Here is a 17705-nt window from a genome sequence, read left to right on the forward strand (position 1 = left end):
GCTCAGCCCTGGCACGAAAACACCAGTCCTCAAGTGCCTGCATTTCAGTGGTCTGACTATGTGCTTTCTGTAAGTAATCTCTGGTGGGTCCCTTAGCACTCCATGTGCCTGGGGTCCATTCACGCTTACTTTTCTGCCTGTGCTTGCTGTTGTCAGAAGACATGTGTACACAAAATGTTCACCTAGTGCTGCTCTCTAAGACTGTGGTGGAGTTAGCTAAAATAGTCAGAAAACATTAAAATTAAACATCCTTTGTATTTCATATCCCATTATGGAGTTAGAATAAATTAAATTTCTCTAAAATGTGTCTGCCAGACATTTTAAAAATACTTTTTTTCCCCCTGATTATAAAAGTTATATATGCAGAAAATATGGAAGGACCTAACCACAAGAATGGCAATGGCACCCCACTCCAGTACTCTTGCATGAAAAATCCCATGGATGGAGGAATCTGGAAGGCTGCAGTCCACGGGGTCGCTAAGAGTCAGACACGACTGAGCGACTTCACTTTCACTTTTCACTTTCATGCATTGGAGAAGGAAATGGCAACCCACTCCAGTGTTCTTGCCTGGAGAGTCCCAGGGACGGTGGAGCCTGTTGGGCTGCCGTCTATGGGGTTGCAGAGTCAGACACGACTGAAGCGACTTACCAGCAGTAGCAATCACAAGAATGAGAGTTCCCTGCCACAAAACCCCACCACCCAGAGGTAGCCCTGTTAGTATCTGAGTGTAATAATTTTTTTGAAGAAGATTGTGCCACATATACAAAGGTTCCTTTTATCTTAATTTTTCTCTGTCATTGAAAATGTCTTAGTCAACATCATTTTCCAATACTACATAATATTCCATTCATATTTCTGTACCATAATTTACTAAACTGTTTCCTTTTTTACTGTGCATTTAGGTTGTTTCCAGCTATTTTCTACTATAAATAAAACATAATAACTGTCTTTGTTAATGAATCTCTATTTGCACCATGGGTGCTTCCTTAGGGTCAGATTCTCAGAAATGCAGTTACTGAATTAAATAGACCTAATATGACCAACCTAGGTAGCATATTGAAAAGCAGAGACATTACTTTGCCAACAAAGGTCCGTCTAGTCAAGGCTATGGTTTTTCCAGTGGTCATGTATGGATGTGAGAGTTGGACTGTGAAGAAAGCTGAGTGCTGAAGAATTGATGCTTTTGAACTGTGGTGTTGGAGAAGACTCTTGAGAGTCCCTTGGACTGCAAGGAGATCCAACCAGGAAATCCTGGAGGAAATCAGTCCTGGGATTTCTTTGGAGGGAATGATGCTGAAGCTGAAACTCCAGTGCTTTGGCCACCTCATGTGAAGAGTTGACTCATTTGAAAAGACTCTGATGCTGGGAGGGATTGGGGGCAGGAGGAGAAGGGGACGACAGAGGATGAGATGGCTAGATGGCATCACTGACTCAATGGACATAAGTCTGAGTGAACTCTGGGAGTTGGTGATCCACAGGGAAGTCTGGCGTGCTGCGATTCATGGGATCGCAAAGAGTCAGACACGACTGAGCGACTGAACTGAACTGAACTGAACATTTTTAAAGTTTATAACATGTACACCCAAAATTCATATCATCTGTGACTTAACTTCCTCTCTGTCTCCCAACAGTACCATACTAGGTCATATAACGCTACAGCAAAGACTTATTATCATGGATGAATGTTCAGAGATTGAATGTTAAAGTGAAAACTGTAGACAAACAGGTCCATTTACAATGATCCCACTGGTGGTTGGACACTTCTCTTAGGAATGTGATTGTTTTCCTAAGGGAACCATGGTTTGAACACAGATATTTGCTTGGAGATGTCCCTTGGCCTGTAATCCAACAGCGTTGTCAAGCTCAGCTGGGTGTAAGAATGACTTTATAGGACTGGACACCCCAGGGCCTTGACACCTGCTGCTCTCTCTCTCCAGGACGTCCCCCTGCAGAAAGTCCCATAGCTTATTGTCTTCCCGCAGGTCTTACATAAATGTCACTCTCAGAGCAGCCTCTGTGACCACCATGTCTCTCTTCCACCCCTCACCCGCTCTCTTCCCTGGGTGGCTCTCATCACTCTATCATTGCTTGAAATTCTAGGTGTTCATTTGTTTACTGTCTGTCTCTGAAATCCCAAGAGCAGGGCTTCCATTTGCCCTGTCCGTTGTCTGGTCTTGTTCATGTTATTCTGTCTCAGTATCTCTTACCTTTAAGTGTTGTGCGGTTATCACAGTGACTTGTATCCCAGCTTGTCATTAAGGTCACCCTTCTGATATGGGGATAATCAGCTTGGGGACAGATGGATGGCCTTGAGAAGGAACCTGTGACGCCAAGAGGCCATAGGGGCCCTGAGGAGGGCTGGCCCTGGTGTTAGGGGGGTGTGACTTGACTTTTATTCATCACACTGGCCGTTTGTATGAATTTGAGCCTGCAGCCACTTTGGGCACAAGCTACTGGCCCTCCTTCTGGGGCTGGTGGCCCCTCCCTGTGTCACAGAGCAGCAGTGCAGTGCCCCCCAGAGCCGGAGGGACAGGCGGACCCACACTTGGTTGTGGCGTTCCAGTTAAGTACAACACCTGACTTACGGGGGATACGTGGGCTCAGCAAGAAGTTAAACTCGGGTTACATGTAGACCCCAGTACTCCCTCACAGATGGCACAGAAAAGGTCATTGCCCAAATGTCAGTGATTATGTTGTGGGAAATCATGCCTTGTGAGCACGAGGACTCTTCCTCTGGAAGAATTGCTGATGCACACCTTCCTCGCTTAGAGCAGCTGTCTTGACGGCTGTGTTGTCAGAACAACAGCAGGTGGACAGAGCACAGGACACAAGGCCTCTTCTCTTTCTCCAGGTCCAGCACGTACCGCCCCAAGGGTTTTGATGTCACTGTGAAGTACACACAGGGGAGCTGGACGGGCTTCGTTGGGGAGGACGTGGTCACCATCCCCAAAGGCTTCAACAGTTCTTTTCTTGTCAACATTGCCACCATATTTGAGTCAGAGAATTTCTTTCTGCCTGGGATTAGATGGAATGGGATACTTGGACTGGCTTATGCTACCCTGGCCAAGGTAAGAATGATTGGTGGGTCTACGAACATCAAATGATGGGACAAGGTTCTGCAACCAGTCACTGGAGGGGCCAGCAGAGGGGTCCAGGCTGTCCAAGACAGTCAGTGAGAATCACATGGTTGAAAAGCCAGTGTTCACACGATTGATTAGACCTCTAAGCACTTTGAAAATTTAAGGTAAATGGCAAGATTCTTTGAGCCTTCCCGTAAGATATTCCCATGGCATGGCTTTTTTCATTTGTTTTTTTCTGTTTATTTTACTTGTATAGTTGACAAATGTTAACAGAATCTGAATCCCTTTGATGGTGGTGCTTGTTTAGGAGTTTTTATTAGGGCAGGATTAAGAGAAAATACATTTATTAAATTCATAAAGGGGACTTCCCATGCAGGGGATGAAGGTTCGATCCCTGGTCAGGTAACTAGGATCCCATACACTGCACAGCATGGCCAAAAAATTTCTTTAAAAAATAATATTGATAAAGAAGGAGGTTCAGGGTGACAGTGGAAACTCCACAGGAAGAGATGTCCCGCCAGGCATGGAGCATGACACTGCTTTCCCCTCCCTCTGGAACTGGGGCCCAGACACCTGCAGGCACACCCTGGGGATCGCCAGCCAGTCGAAGCAGCGATGCTTCGAGGAGAGACGGTGAAACCTCACCCTCATCAGCATCAGGACCATCACAAAACAGGGAAAGACGGCACAATTCTCTGTCCTTGGTCCCCCCAGAGGAAGCAATGATCACATGTGGGAGGATGGGGGTGGGCTGGGAAGGAAAGGATGCCAGGGGCAGGCAGATCTGACAACCCCAGTGTGGCCCCTGGGCCCCGAGAGGCCAGGGTAGGTCAGTGTACACGCGAGGAGAGGTCACCCCTCCTGGCCTGTAACCAGGCACCCTGGCTTGGCTTCTCCTTGTTCAGACAGGCTTTGAGCCAGCGCTAAATGTGAAACAAAGACTTGTGGGTATAGAAAGTCCTGTTTTCTCTCTGGAAGGATGTTTGCTCCAGCTCGAGTTTACTAGCAAGTGATGCAGGCAATGAGGTGGGGGGACACGGGGGCATTTCCCAACACTGTAGTTTCTTAAGGAGAAAGAACAACCCTGACCCCTGGACCGAGACCATTACAAGATGTCCTTCCATGGAGTCTCAGGACCTCCCCAGAAGGCAGACTTCATAGGCTCACGTAAGTCGTGTGTGGGCAGAGGGTTAGAGAGGCTTACCCCTTGCCGAGGACTGTCGGAGCACAGAGTCCTGTCTGAAGAGCCCAGATGGACTTTAGAGCTCAGTGCCATAGGGCTTTCCAAGTGGCTCAGCAGTAAAGAATTTGCCTGAAATGCAAGAGATGCAGGTTCAATCCCTGAGTCTGGAAGATTCCCTAGAGAAGCAGCCCACTCCAGTATTCTTGCCTGGAAGTCCCACGGACAGAGGAGCCTGGCAGGCTGTAGTCTATGGGGTCACAAAGTGTTGGACGTAACTTAGCGACTGAACGACAACCGTAAGGAAAGTTTAATATGAGTTCCCAGACTTGTAACAACTTCCATTTCTAAATACTTTTCACTGACAATTGACTACATGTTTCTTCTTGTGACTTAAAAAATAAAAGATATATGATTGACTTGATGATTATTTGGGAGATGGTACCTTAAAGCTAAATTATCTGGAATTAATAATACATGAAACTTCCTCAAGAATAGACTGCTTCGGGGTTTTTGAGATGTCCAGACTCCCCAAAAGACCTTTTATCTTTTCATCTATGAGATTCCAAGGTGGCCAAAAATTGGCTTCATGTTCCTAGGTTAGGGGAGACCAAAGCAGGATTTACAGGAAGTGGAACATGTCTAGAAAGAGGACTGGCAGGGCGGTCTGGGTTGGTGGCCCAAAGACATTTCTGAAATAGATTCCATGAGCACCCAGTCGGGGTGTCAGAGTGTGCAGGGGCCCCTAGCTGATGCTATCTGTTCCCTCACCAAAGATGTGGTTATGGCCACCTGCAGGGTCTCAACCTGCTGAATCAGGTTCTCTACTGGTCCTGGGCAACTGTGTGCTTTTAAACCTTAAAGGGATCCTAAGTCCTGCTGAAGAATGACTTGGTGCAATAATAATAGATCCTGTCGCATGTACCGGGCACTTTTCCAAGCACTCTGTATGTACTGACCCATTTAAGCCCCAGAAGAGCTCTGGGATGTGACCGTGATCCCCATTTTACAGATAAGGAAACAAAGGGACAAGTCACACAGTTTGCAGGTCAGGGGTGGAGCCAGGATTCAATTCCAGGCAGTGTTTTCCTGGCTGCTTCTCATGAAGGCAGACACAGGCTGGGTCATCACCAGACCCAACCTGGTTTCTAGAGGGGGCTTTGTCTCCTTCCTTGACCCAAACACAAAGTGTTTAGGCTACAATTACACAGAGGGATTGGGCCAAATTCTGCCAGAATCCACAGAGGCTGGGAAAGAAGCGATAGGAGGCCAGATATGAAGGAGCTAAATAAATAGGAAGGTTTCTGTCTGATCACACTGCTGTCACTGCCTCCAGAATTAGAGTTTCAGTTCCTACAGATTATAAATAATCCTTCCCTATATTTACTGTGGATGGCCAGAAGATGCCTGGAGCATCTAAGCTGCTACAACTGTTGAGTTTTCATCAAGAACAAACCATTCATAGTAACAAACTCTAATCTCTCCCAGTTGTCAAAGCCAAAATGGAGACATGGATCTATAACATTCTTTCCTCACCACCAGCACCTATGACCCCTCTCTGCTCCCGCAGCTAAGACCTGTTCACAGACCATCCTTCCTTTTCAGTTCTAGAGAAATGGGGTTGTTCTCTGAAGGCATGGTTACATGTAAGGAGGCACAGAAGATGTTACTGACATATGGCAATGAGGAGTGATGGGCTTTTTAAACTGCAGGACAATAGCATCGTTCCTTTTCTGATCACAACAGTAGCATTATTCCTTTTCTGGTCACCAGAGTTCAGCAGACAGCCAGCAGAGCTAAGCCTCCTCCCAGGGTCTGGGATGTGAACTGTTCCCTTGGGTCAGGCATCTGTCATTTGCATGATGGACAACTATGACTGAAAAGGGTAGGAAAAAAAAAAAAAAAAACTTTTCCTGAAGCTGCAAAGGCAGCTCCTGGAGACCCTGTTCTCTCCTTACTCCAAAATGTCTAAGATTAGATTCCACCACCTACCTAGGTAACCCATTTCTGCATCTTCTCACGCTGGCCTCACAAGGTGGACAGATGATAAATGGGGCAGCCACTTCACAGCTTCAGGAAATACTATCTTATCTTCCCAGCAGAGACACTGCCCCAAAAGGAAAAATACCAAGTCACAGGGAGTTCTGTTGGAAGTTTCCAAATTAGTGGACTTAATCATGAGCTTGTTTATTTCTTAACCTTGAAAATATTAAATAGAAAGAAATGCCATATTGTACACCATGCCTGGCCCCTGCACAGGGGGACCCCTTGTCTACCCTGGAGTCCTTAATCAGCTGCCTTGTTTCCCTGCTCCTTCTGCAGCCTTCAAGTTCTCTGGAGACCTTCTTTGATTCCCTCGTGGCACAAGCAAAAATCCCCAACATCTTCTCCATGCAGATGTGTGGGGCCGGACTGCCAGTAGCTGGATCTGGTACCAACGGAGGTAGTCTTGTGGGTATCCTTTAGTCTTAAAGGGGGGAAAAAATAAAAAACCAGTGGGGCTATTTTTCCTGCTTTATTCAGACTCTGATAGAAATATTAGACACATAGAGATACATGGGTGCTCTGAAAGTTTTGATAATCCTTGTTTTATAGCCTTAAAAATGGATAAAATTGGGTAATTTTCAATCTTTCCTAAGCATCCTGCTATCTAATAAAATGATTCTCATTGCTTCCCCAAATTCCTTTAAAGCTTTTTTTTTTTTTTTAATGTTCCTTTGAAAGGTAACTGATTTTGTTGGGTGTTGGAGGGAGGGGCAGATGAGGACCTGTGGGGCAAGGTGGTAGGTTGGATGTGCTGGGATTTCATAAATTTGTAGGGAGTGGGGCCTAGGATTTCATAAATTTGTGGGGCCTGGGATTTCATAAATTTGTTGGAGAGACAGGAGCACCTTATGCACAGAAGTACATACACATGCATATACACACACGTTACACATCTTATACATACACTATACCCATCTTGAGTTCTGAAGAAGAGCACAGAGAGATAAGAAAGCCTTCCTAAGTGATCAATACAAAGAAAGAGAGGAAAACAGTAGAATGGGAAAGACTAGAGATCTCTTCAAGAAAATCAGATATCAAAGGAACATTTCATACAAAGATGGGCACAAAAAAAGACAAAAAGAGTATGGACCTAACAGAAGCAGAAGTTATTAAGAAAAGGTGGCAAGAATACATGGAAGAACTATACAAAAAAGATCTTAATGAACCAGATAACCATAATGGTGTGATCACTGACCTAGAGCCAGACATCCTGGAGTCTGAAGTCAAGTGAGCCTTAGGAAGCCTCACAACAAGCAAAGCTAGTGTGGGTGATGGAATTCCAGCTGAGCTAGTTCAAATCCTAAAAGATGATGCTGTGAAAGTGCTGCACTCAATATGCCAGCAAATCTGGAAAACTCAGCAGTGGCCACAGGACTGGAAAAAGTCAGTTTTCATTCCAATCCCAAAGAAAGGCAATGCCAAAGAATGCTCAGACTACCACACAATTGCACTCACCTCACACGCTACCAAAGTAATGCTCAAAATTCTCCAAGTGAGGCTTTAACAGTACCTGAACCATGAACCTCCAGATGTTCAAGCTAGATTTAGAAAAGGCAGAGGAACCAGAAATCAAATTGCCAACATTCATTGGATCATCAAAAAAGCAAGAGAGTTCCAAAAAATATCTACGTCTGTTTTATTGACTACGCCAAAGCCTTTGACTATGTGGATCACAAAAAACTGGAATATTCTTCAAGACATAGGAATACCAGACTACCTTACCTGCCTCCTTTGTATGCAAGTCAAGAAGCAACAGTTAGAACTGGACATGGAACAACAGACTGGTTCCAAATTGGGAAAGGAGTACCTCAAGGCTGTATATTGTCACCCTGCTTATTTAATATATATGCAGAATACATCATGCGAAATGCCAGACTGGATGAAGCACAAGCTGGAATCAAGATTGCCAGGAGAAATATCAATAACCTCAGATACACAGATGACACCACCCTTATGGCAGAAAGCAAAGAACTAAAAAGCCTCTTGATGAAAGAGGAGAGTGAAAAAGCTGGCTTAAAACTCAGCATTCAAAAAACTAAGGTCATGGCATCTGGTTCCATCACTTCATGGCAAAGAGATGGGGAAACAATGGAAACAGTGACAGACTTTATTTTCTTGGGCTCCAAAATCACTGCAAATGGTGACTTCAGCCATGAAATTAAAAGACACTTGCTCCTTGGAAGAAAAGCTATGACCAACCTAGAGAGCATATTAAAAAGCAGAGACATTACTTTGCCAACAGAGGTCTGTCTAATCAAAGCTATGGTTTTTCCAGTGGTCATGTATGGATGTGAGAGTCAGACTATAAAGAAAGCTGAGCACCAAAAAATTGATGCTTTTGAACTGTGGTGTTGGAGAAGACTCTTGAGAGTCCCTTGGACTGTAAGGAGATTCAACCAGTCCATCTAAAGGAAATCAGTCCTGAATATTCATTGGAAGGACTGATGCTGAAGCTGAAAGTCCAATACTTTGGCTACCTCATGGGAAGAACTGACTCATTGGAAAGGACCCTGATGTTGGGAAAGATTGAAGGCAGGAGGAGAAGGGGACTACAGAGGATGAGATGGTTGGATGGCATCACCAACTCAATGGACATGAGTTTGAGCAAGCTCTGGGAGTTGGTGATGGACAGGGAAGCCTGGCATGCTGCAGTTCATGGGGTCACAAAGAGTCAGATATGACTGAGCAAATGAACTGAACTGAACTGATACATACTTACACACATGCGCATGTACACAGCACACACACACATATGCACATGCACACACATGTGCACACATATACACACTACACAAGCATACAGCATATACACATATGCTTACACACGTGCACACACATGTACACACAAGTATATACACATGGCTATGCACATATACACACATACTTGTGCATACATACAGACATGCATGCATGTGCACACTATATTCAGTTACACAGAGATTTACATAATACATACTTGCACGTGCATACATACATGTACATGCACGGATGTACACACATACCTACACACACATACACACACACACACAATGAAACAGAATCGATGCTGGGTACATGCCATATCCCAAGTGTCACCCTGACGGACCTGCACCCAGCCGTCTACAGTGGGAGAGGAAAGGGAGAATGCGCATGAAGGGCCCCCAGGCCCGTGGTGCTGACCTCTTTGCTCTCTGCCTGTGAGAAACAGCCTCACACGTGTTTTCAGCACTCTGTTTTTTTACCACCTTTTCAGAGGAGAGGGGTGATGTTACACAGATTCCAAAGTGAAGTTTTGATTAGAGAAGCTCTCTTGTTCCTCTTTCCATGCAAATATGTGGGGCAGGAAGCCATCCTTCATCTTCCGAGGAACTAAATTTTGTCAGTCTGTGTGGTTAACCATTTTATTGCATTTCTTTGCCCACGACTGGGATGGGGTGGGGGAGGATCTCAGTATCAGAAAGCTGGAACTGTATGCATTTCCTCTACATAAGAGAAATTATCAAAGCATCCTGATTAGAGTGGGACTCTGATCTTCCAACACATGGCCCCAGAATGTTCCTTGTTTAATTTCCAGGCCTATGCATTTGTTTATAACATCCTGTTAAATTGGAAGTACTGATTCCAGTGAAGTTTTGCCTTATAAGAGCATGCTTCTCATCAGAAAAACAAGTATTGTATGTTAACACATATATATGGAATCTAAAAAATAGTATTGATGAACCTATTTGCGGGGAAGGAGTGAAGACACAGATGTAGTGCATGGACTTGTGGACACAGTGAGGGAAGGAAAGGGTGGAATGAATGGGAAAAGTAGCATCAACATGTATACACTATTGTGTGTAAAACAGATAGCTGGTGGGAAGTTACTGTATAACGCTGGGGGCCCAGCCTGGTGTTCTGTGATGACCTGGAGGGATGGAGTAGGGTGAGGGGTGGGAGGCTCAAGAGGGAGGTGATATATGTATAACTATGGCTGATTTGCCTTGTTGTACAGCAGAAACCAACACCACATTGGCAGAACAGTTTTCCTCCAATTAAAAAATAAATTTAAAAAGCAAAAAAGCACGCTTCTCTGTGTGACTTTGTAATATGCCTATATTTTCTTTCTCTTAAAGATGTAAATGTTTTCCTTCCCAGGTCCTAGGTGGAATTGAACCAACTTTGTACAAAGGAGACATCTGGTACACCCCTATTAAGGAGGAGTGGTATTATCAGATAGAAATTCTAAAATTGGAAATTGGAGGCCAGAGCCTTAATCTGGACTGCAGAGAGGTATTTCCACTCTTATCTCTTTGTGTCTCCTTGTCTGCGTGTGCCTGGGCCATTAAATTTGCATATTTAATTCAGCTAGTACCTGAATATGAAATCAGACTGTGCGTTACATTGCAAGATAAATCAAAAGCTCATGACAATAAAAGTTACAGGGCTTTATTGTAGATAATTTTATATCAATGACCCTCCCTCTAATTGCTTCCCTTCAATTCCTTCTCTTGAAAAAGAGGAATTAGCATAAAATGATGAGTGAAAAAAGTTATATAGAACCACATCATCCTGGCTTGATGGTCCCTGAACTCTGTTCAAGAGAGTAAAGTAAGCAACGTTTTTATCAGAGTAAAAGGGGACTAAAAATAAGCAAAATGAAACCAGAAATTCATCATCAGCTTTATCCTCCATCCACATCTAATTCCCCATTTCCCCCCCAGGACACAGTTCTCACTCAGAGAAACATTATGATCTAAAGATGTGGGTGGCTGATGGTGCTAAGAGGAGGCAGAGCTGGGAAACCGCATCTCTCGTTAACCTCGTTCACACCTCTCACTGCATTTTGGCTTATTTGTGGCACATAATGACATGATTGTGATGATCTCCAACATTTTCAGAATTGTTTTTAAAAACCACCAGCATTTCATCAGCATTGATTGTATTCGTACCTGTCATCATTGCCTTTCACTTTAACCATCACATTGTACCGTGAGTTCTCATATAGAGATGCCTCTGCAGAAACAATCAAAGCTTGATAAAGGGATGGTCCAGTCCCCTGGGATGGTGTTTCTGTCCTAAGTCTACAAATCTGTTTATTGTCAAAAGGCATTTATTTGCCAGTGAAGAGTCCAATGGTAGAATCAGATGGGCTGGCCTAAAATAAACTACAAACTCCATGTATGTGTGTGTGTGTGTGTGTGTGTGTGTGTGTATTGGAGAGTATAAGCGCCTTTGGAGGTTTGATTCTCATATTCTTCGTTCTCTCCTGCCCCCCTTCCCAATCTGCCGTCCTTGCCACAACAGAGAAAACAATAAAAGTACTATCATCCTACTCCAACATTTCAGTATACAAGCTTTCCTTACACACACAGGCATGATAATTTTGTGAACAAACAAAACTGTATTTAAATTAGAGCTTTTCTAAATTGAAATCAGTTTTACACTTGAAAAGAATATGAATCAGTTGCTGTATTTTAGTTTCTCACAATTCTTCACTCCTCCCATCTGCTACCTAAACAAATCCTTACTTCCTTTTGACCTGATTGGTGTATTTGGTCATATGACTCAGGGATTTGCCGTGGAAACAGGAGGATTGAATTGCCCATGGCTCATTCCATCCCCTGGCAGCCTTGCTCATCCAGTTATGTCCCTAGAGGCTGGGTGACTTCTTTGGTCTTGGCCCACTGACCTCCACCTTTTCCCTCAGCCACATAAAGAATGAGGTGGGGGCAGGGCTGGCAATGTCTCTGTGTTGTAAAATTCTCTTATTGAATGCGGCTTTGGTTCCATTCTAAATGAAATATGGGGTATCTGTTGAAAAACCGTCCTTCCTCCTCTTTCTCTGCTAATGAAGTAATACAGAGTTGATTTTGCATGATTTACATAAATAACATTTCGTGTTTCATTTCAACCTCTAAAGACAAATGGGTCTTCCCACTTTGGCAGAGGCGGGGGTTGGGGTGGGCGGGGAGGGTGGTGGTCCTTTACGGAATCCAGCCACTGCTGAATAAGAGAAAAGTCCTGAATTAAGCTGTTGATTTTGGTGTTATCACTGCCCTTTTCTGGCCTCAGTTTCTTCATCTATAGTGAGAACACTGGGTGAGGAAGTTCTTGGTTCCCAAGTTCTGAGAATATGAAATAAACTGTAGCCACCAAGGAGATACCATGGCTACTGAACGCATGTATCACAGAAGCAGGCAATGGCAGGCTGGACCGTGCACTGATGTGGGTGCCTTCTCCCCTGTTCTAGTACAATGCGGACAAGGCCATCGTGGACAGTGGCACCACGCTGCTGCGCCTGCCCCAGAAGGTGTTTGACGCCGTGGTGGAGGCTGTGGCCCGCACGTCTCTGGTGAGTCCCCAGAATGTTCGATGAGTCTCGGAGGTCACACCAGGTCAGGACCACATACTGGGGAGTACCTCCGTGTATTCTAACAGTTCCAATCCAAGGGTTTGGAGGGTTGTTTTAATGATTATTTCTTAAGTTCACGATCTTATTCTTGGATGGTGATAGTGTTTAGTCGCTAAGTCATGTCCGACTCTTGCAGCCCCATAGCCCTCCAGGCTCCTCTGTCCATGGGATTTCCCAGGCAAGAATACTGGAGTGGGTTGCTATTCCTTCTCCAGGGGATCTTAACCCAGGGATCAAACCCGCATCTCCTGCGTTGCAGGCAGATTCTTTACCACTGTGCCACCAGGGATTCCACTTTATTCTTTAATATGAACCAGCAAATAATTCCTTCACTTTAATCTCAGAGGTCTTGGATCTAAAGATGCAATGCCTTTCAGTATTTCAAATAATAATGTAGTTGCTATGGCACTTTTTTAAACTATGGAAAAATAAACCACTTGGTAACACATTAAATAGTAAACCAGGAATGTGTTTGTAGCTTTTTAAACAAACCAAAAATTATGCTCCTTTTTTGACCTTCATCCAAGCTATGCTTTTTAACTCCTACTTCTGTAACAAAGTATGATTCACAGAAGACAAAGGTCAGTCCACCAATATAGTAATTATTTTATGACCATGCTTTGAAATACCATTAAAATCCTGGTAAAGGACAACATGCCTTGAGGGCCTGGTTAACAGTCATCCCAGTGTGACCCCAACTTTCAGTTCGTTCAAGCACCAGGATGGACCACGAAGCATTGATTGCAAGGACCACAGCCTTGGGGGGCAGATGGACTTGAATTTAGTCTAGTTTCTGCCACTTATTAGCTGAGTGCCTTGTGGGGCAGGGGGTACTCTTGTGCCCCCTGAGAGCCTCTGTGTTCTTATCATGGCTTGTTGTGAGGGTTTAGGGTAACACAATGGGTGTTTGGTCAAGAAGTACTTCTATTTAATGTCTAAACCGTGGTGCTACCGCTATTTGTTTGGATGTAAGATAAATATTTCTCTCAGCTTCTTGGGTGTCTTCATAAGCGTCTGTCCATGCAGGGCCACTCTTACAAGGTCACCCAAAAAAGTCTCTCTGCTGGTTCTGACTCCAGTGAGGCTGACAGTCCCACGACTCCACTGGGCTGTGGCCAAACCCAGAGACTGATGGATGGAAGAGGCACAGCGGTTACTTTGTCGCAGGTGATGTAGCAGGAACAGAGAAGAAAGAGCAGGCTTTTGGTTGTCCTGGACCAAAACTTCAAAAGTCTGAATAAAAATGCTATGGGAAATGCAGCAGGCAAATCAAAAGAACGCAGAGGGAAAACCAGAAGAAACATCGAGGTCCTTTGTGAACTGGGAGGTCAAGAGTACAGCGGACAAAAAAGCCAGAGCAAACCTCTACCTTGTCTAATATCTGCTGAATCAGAAAAAAAGTGGCAGCCAATGTTTTTAGTGCCTTAAATTTAGGAAACTGGCTGAAAACCAGACCATGCTGGAAATACAGAGCAATATGCTGCTTTTCTTCAGAGTAAAAAATGTCCTCAGTGAAATTAACATGCGCATCTTCAAATTTAATATTCTGAGCTGTCAGGGTTTTACCCACCATCCCAAGGACACACTGGCAGCACCAGCATGTGACTCCAGCAAGCCCATGACCAGCCTGGGCCTCTGCAGATTTTGTGACTTCAGCCAGAACCAGCGGGGCTGTGGCGGAGGGGTGCTAGCATGCCTGAGGTCAGCACAGCGTGTGTTCAGCAGTGCCTGACTTTGTAAGAAAAGCACGAGGTGGAAGGAACAAGATTATGAAATGTGTTTGCCTAATCTAAAATTATCCTCTGGTTTCAGTGCCTGCATCAGGAAGGAGAGGCCCAGGAGGATGTTTGTCTTGAGCAGGGAAAGCTCAACAAGGGGGATGCTCTCTGTCTCACGTGCATGGACCAGAGATGTGCCTGAGCTTTCTCTCTACTGGGTTCATCTCAGCTGGCTCTCTTCACTTGGGTTTTCTTTCTTAGTTAAGCAAAGGGCTGGCTTCAGAGAGGTAAATACCGTACAGATGCCGGCCTCTGTCTTTGGGCCTGGATTGTTTAGATGGGATTTTAGAAATGAATAGTTTGTAGATCTGTAGTTCTTTTTAATTATTGAAGTTAATTCACAATGTTTTATTGTTTCAAGTGAACAGCAAAGTAATTCAGATATACATAGATATAGATATGTACAGATAGATCCTTTTTCAGAGTCTAGAGTCCATTGGACAACAAGGAGACCAAACCAGTCAATCCTAAAGGAAATCAACTCTGAATATTCATTGGAAGGACTGATGGATGCTGAAGCTGAAGCTCCAATACTTTGGCCACTTTATGAGAAGAACTGACTCACTTGAAAACAGCCTGATGCTGGAAAAGATTGAGGGCAGGAGGAGAGGGGGCTTGACAGAGGATGAGATGGTTCGATGGCATCATTGACTCAATGGACATGAGTTTAAGCAAACTCTGGGAGATAATGAAGGACAGGGAAGCCTGGCATACTGCAGTCCATGGGGTCTCGAAAAATCAAATGTGACTTAGCGACTGAACAACAGTACAGGTTATTACATGATATTGAATACAGTTCCCAGTGCTATATGTTAGTCTGTTTTTTAAATGAGCCTGGTAGGGAGTTTTGTGTTCAATGGGGACCTGGGCTCCCCACCTGTTCAGCTGTGACGCCCTTTTTGGCTCAGGCCCAGTGCTTCTCCATCTGCAGAATCCAGCAGCAGGATGATACCTTCTGTAACCTGACTTTTGACTTTCAACTCTCTGATCTGAGTGTACAGACTCTCCCCCAGGATACAAGGCTTGGCCCCCCAGAAGCCTTCCAGACTCACAGGCACCACTTTGGAGGCAGACAGTCCCCTACTCACTCCTGCACTGTGCCCCTTAGGCAGATTACTTGGCCCCTCTGAGCCTCATTCTTCATCTGGAGATTGGAGCTCTTTACCCCCCATGCAGGCCCCACCACCCTTCACTCTTCCTGAAACCCAGCAGGGTGACCAACCCCTCCTCTCCCCCTCTCAACTCATCCAGCAGGGAGTTCTTCCCTGTGATACACATTTCAAACTGACTTCACTTTTATAAAATGCACAAATATTGGGTTGGCCAAAAAATTGGAACTTTTTGGCCAACCCAACACATTAAGGCATTAGAGACTTTGCAGGTCAGCACTGCAGTGGGTGAAGAGACTGCAGGCCCTTCCTCCTAGTTGTCTGCCCTGAGGAGGTGGCTCCTGCCCTGCATGGTCCTGAACAGGCAGCTCTCACCGTGTGTTCATCCGGGGACACCATGTTTTTCTCAGTTGCTGTCCTCCTTGACCTCCGCAGCACCCATGCTTACCTGCCTTATCTGTTCTCTCGGCTTCCACAACACCCTCCTCTTGGAATTTCCTCTCCACCCTGTGCCCTGCTTCATGGGGGTCTCCTTTGCTGGCCCGTTTCTCAGGGTGGGTCCTGCACCCCTCCCTTCTCCCTGTACCCTCTCCTAAGTAATCCCATCCATGGCCACACGATCACTTCCCACCCATTGGTCACTGACTTTCAAATGCTTCTGTCTAGCGCAGGCTGACTCCCTGGAGATTAAATTCAAAGAAGTGACCTACACAAATCCTGCTAGAATGCCTTAATCACATCTCATGTGCTCAGATCCCTGATAACTGATCTCTGATAAATGCCTGATGGTGCCCATGGGTCCCTCCCAGCTGTAACTCCTGCTCCTTCCTGTCCTTAGTACCAGCCTCCATAGCCTCATGGTGTCCCGTGGGACAGGTTCCGTGCTCTGCCCGCCCTGACACTCACCTACTGCTCAACTTAGCTCATGTACTTCTTCCTCTGGGACCCCAACAGACACCTCTTCCTTCCAATCAACCTCTTCTAGCTCCACTTCACATCCATTTCACATCCCCTGTCCCATGCCCTCCTAGCTCCACCCCAGTCCCATGCCCTCCTAGCTCCACCCCTGCCCCATGCCCTCCTAGATGCCCCTCATCAGGTGTCCTCTTAGCTCTGCCCCATCACAGGCACCTCTGCTACTGACCTGAGTAGGGCAATGTACTGGGTGTGTGGAAAGAAACCCATCCGACACAGTCCTTCTCTCTGGGAGCTGGCAGGAAGAGGGCAGGTCTGCTCTTAGAGACCACGGATCTGGTGAGAGGGCTCAGGAGTGATTTGTAATTAACTTATAGATTCAGCAACTAGTGGACAAGCATGATCGGCTTTACCCTTCCATCCCCTGATGAGAGGCATCAGTGAACGTTCTGTGTTCTTGGTCATTCATTTTTTCTCTCCAAGAACATTCCCTGTGTCTTTCCTGTGGGCCAGGTTTTAGGACTATGGAGAGGAGATGGGGGAGCCGACAGCAGACCTGTATCCTTAGAGGAATCAGGTTCTCCTGCAAGAAACAGAAGTTAACCAACCACACCAATAAATGTAAAATTATAACTGCTATAAAGAGAAGCGCTAAGGAAGAGAGATACATGGTGGGATACCAGCACTGTGGGGGATAGTCAAGGAGGACTTCCTGGACAAGGTGGAATTGGAGTTGAGATCTGGAGGAGAAAAAAGATGTTCCAGAAGAGCAGAGGGTCACCACAGGGCTGTGTACCAGGAGGAAACTTACTGGGCTCGGGGAATGTATAGGGAAAGTGATGACCAAAAGGGCTTTGAGCACGTTTAAAATCTGATCTCTCTTCTAAAGGGTATTGCCTACTACAGTGTGACTCTGGGTGAGTTATTTCACCTCTCTGAGCACTGGTTTCCGCTTCTGTAAAGTGGAGGGGGAGCTGTTACTGCACTGATATGGGTGTTGAGGACTAAGGTGCCTGTGGCAGGTCTAATATCAGTAAGTAATCCACATGCCTGGGTAATTTTACTAATTTTTATTTTTGTCATCACCATCACTCTTTCAGAGGACTGATGTCTCCGCTCTGCTGTCCAAATTAAACAGTTTATCGCCGTGGGCATCTGGCAAGGTGACGAGGAGAGCTGGGAGCTACTTCCTGTTGATGCGCCAGACTTGTCACTGTTTGTCA

General features: G+C 45.3%; 1 protein-coding gene across 1 annotated transcript in view; it reads left to right on the top strand.

Moving 5' to 3' along the window:
• Window positions 1–17705, top strand: part of BACE2 (beta-secretase 2) — a 111897-nt gene that overhangs the window by 56246 nt on the left and 37946 nt on the right. The window contains exons 3-6 of the mRNA XM_019962810.2: window positions 2853–3069; window positions 6584–6712; window positions 10424–10558; window positions 12519–12620. Coding sequence (XP_019818369.2) covers window positions 2853–3069; window positions 6584–6712; window positions 10424–10558; window positions 12519–12620 — 583 coding nt within the window. The remainder of the gene's footprint in view (window positions 1–2852; window positions 3070–6583; window positions 6713–10423; window positions 10559–12518; window positions 12621–17705) is intronic.

The sequence above is a fragment of the Bos indicus genome, chromosome 1 (assembly GCF_029378745.1).
Source record: "Bos indicus isolate NIAB-ARS_2022 breed Sahiwal x Tharparkar chromosome 1, NIAB-ARS_B.indTharparkar_mat_pri_1.0, whole genome shotgun sequence".
In the NCBI taxonomy this organism is placed as follows: domain Eukaryota; kingdom Metazoa; phylum Chordata; class Mammalia; order Artiodactyla; family Bovidae; genus Bos; species Bos indicus.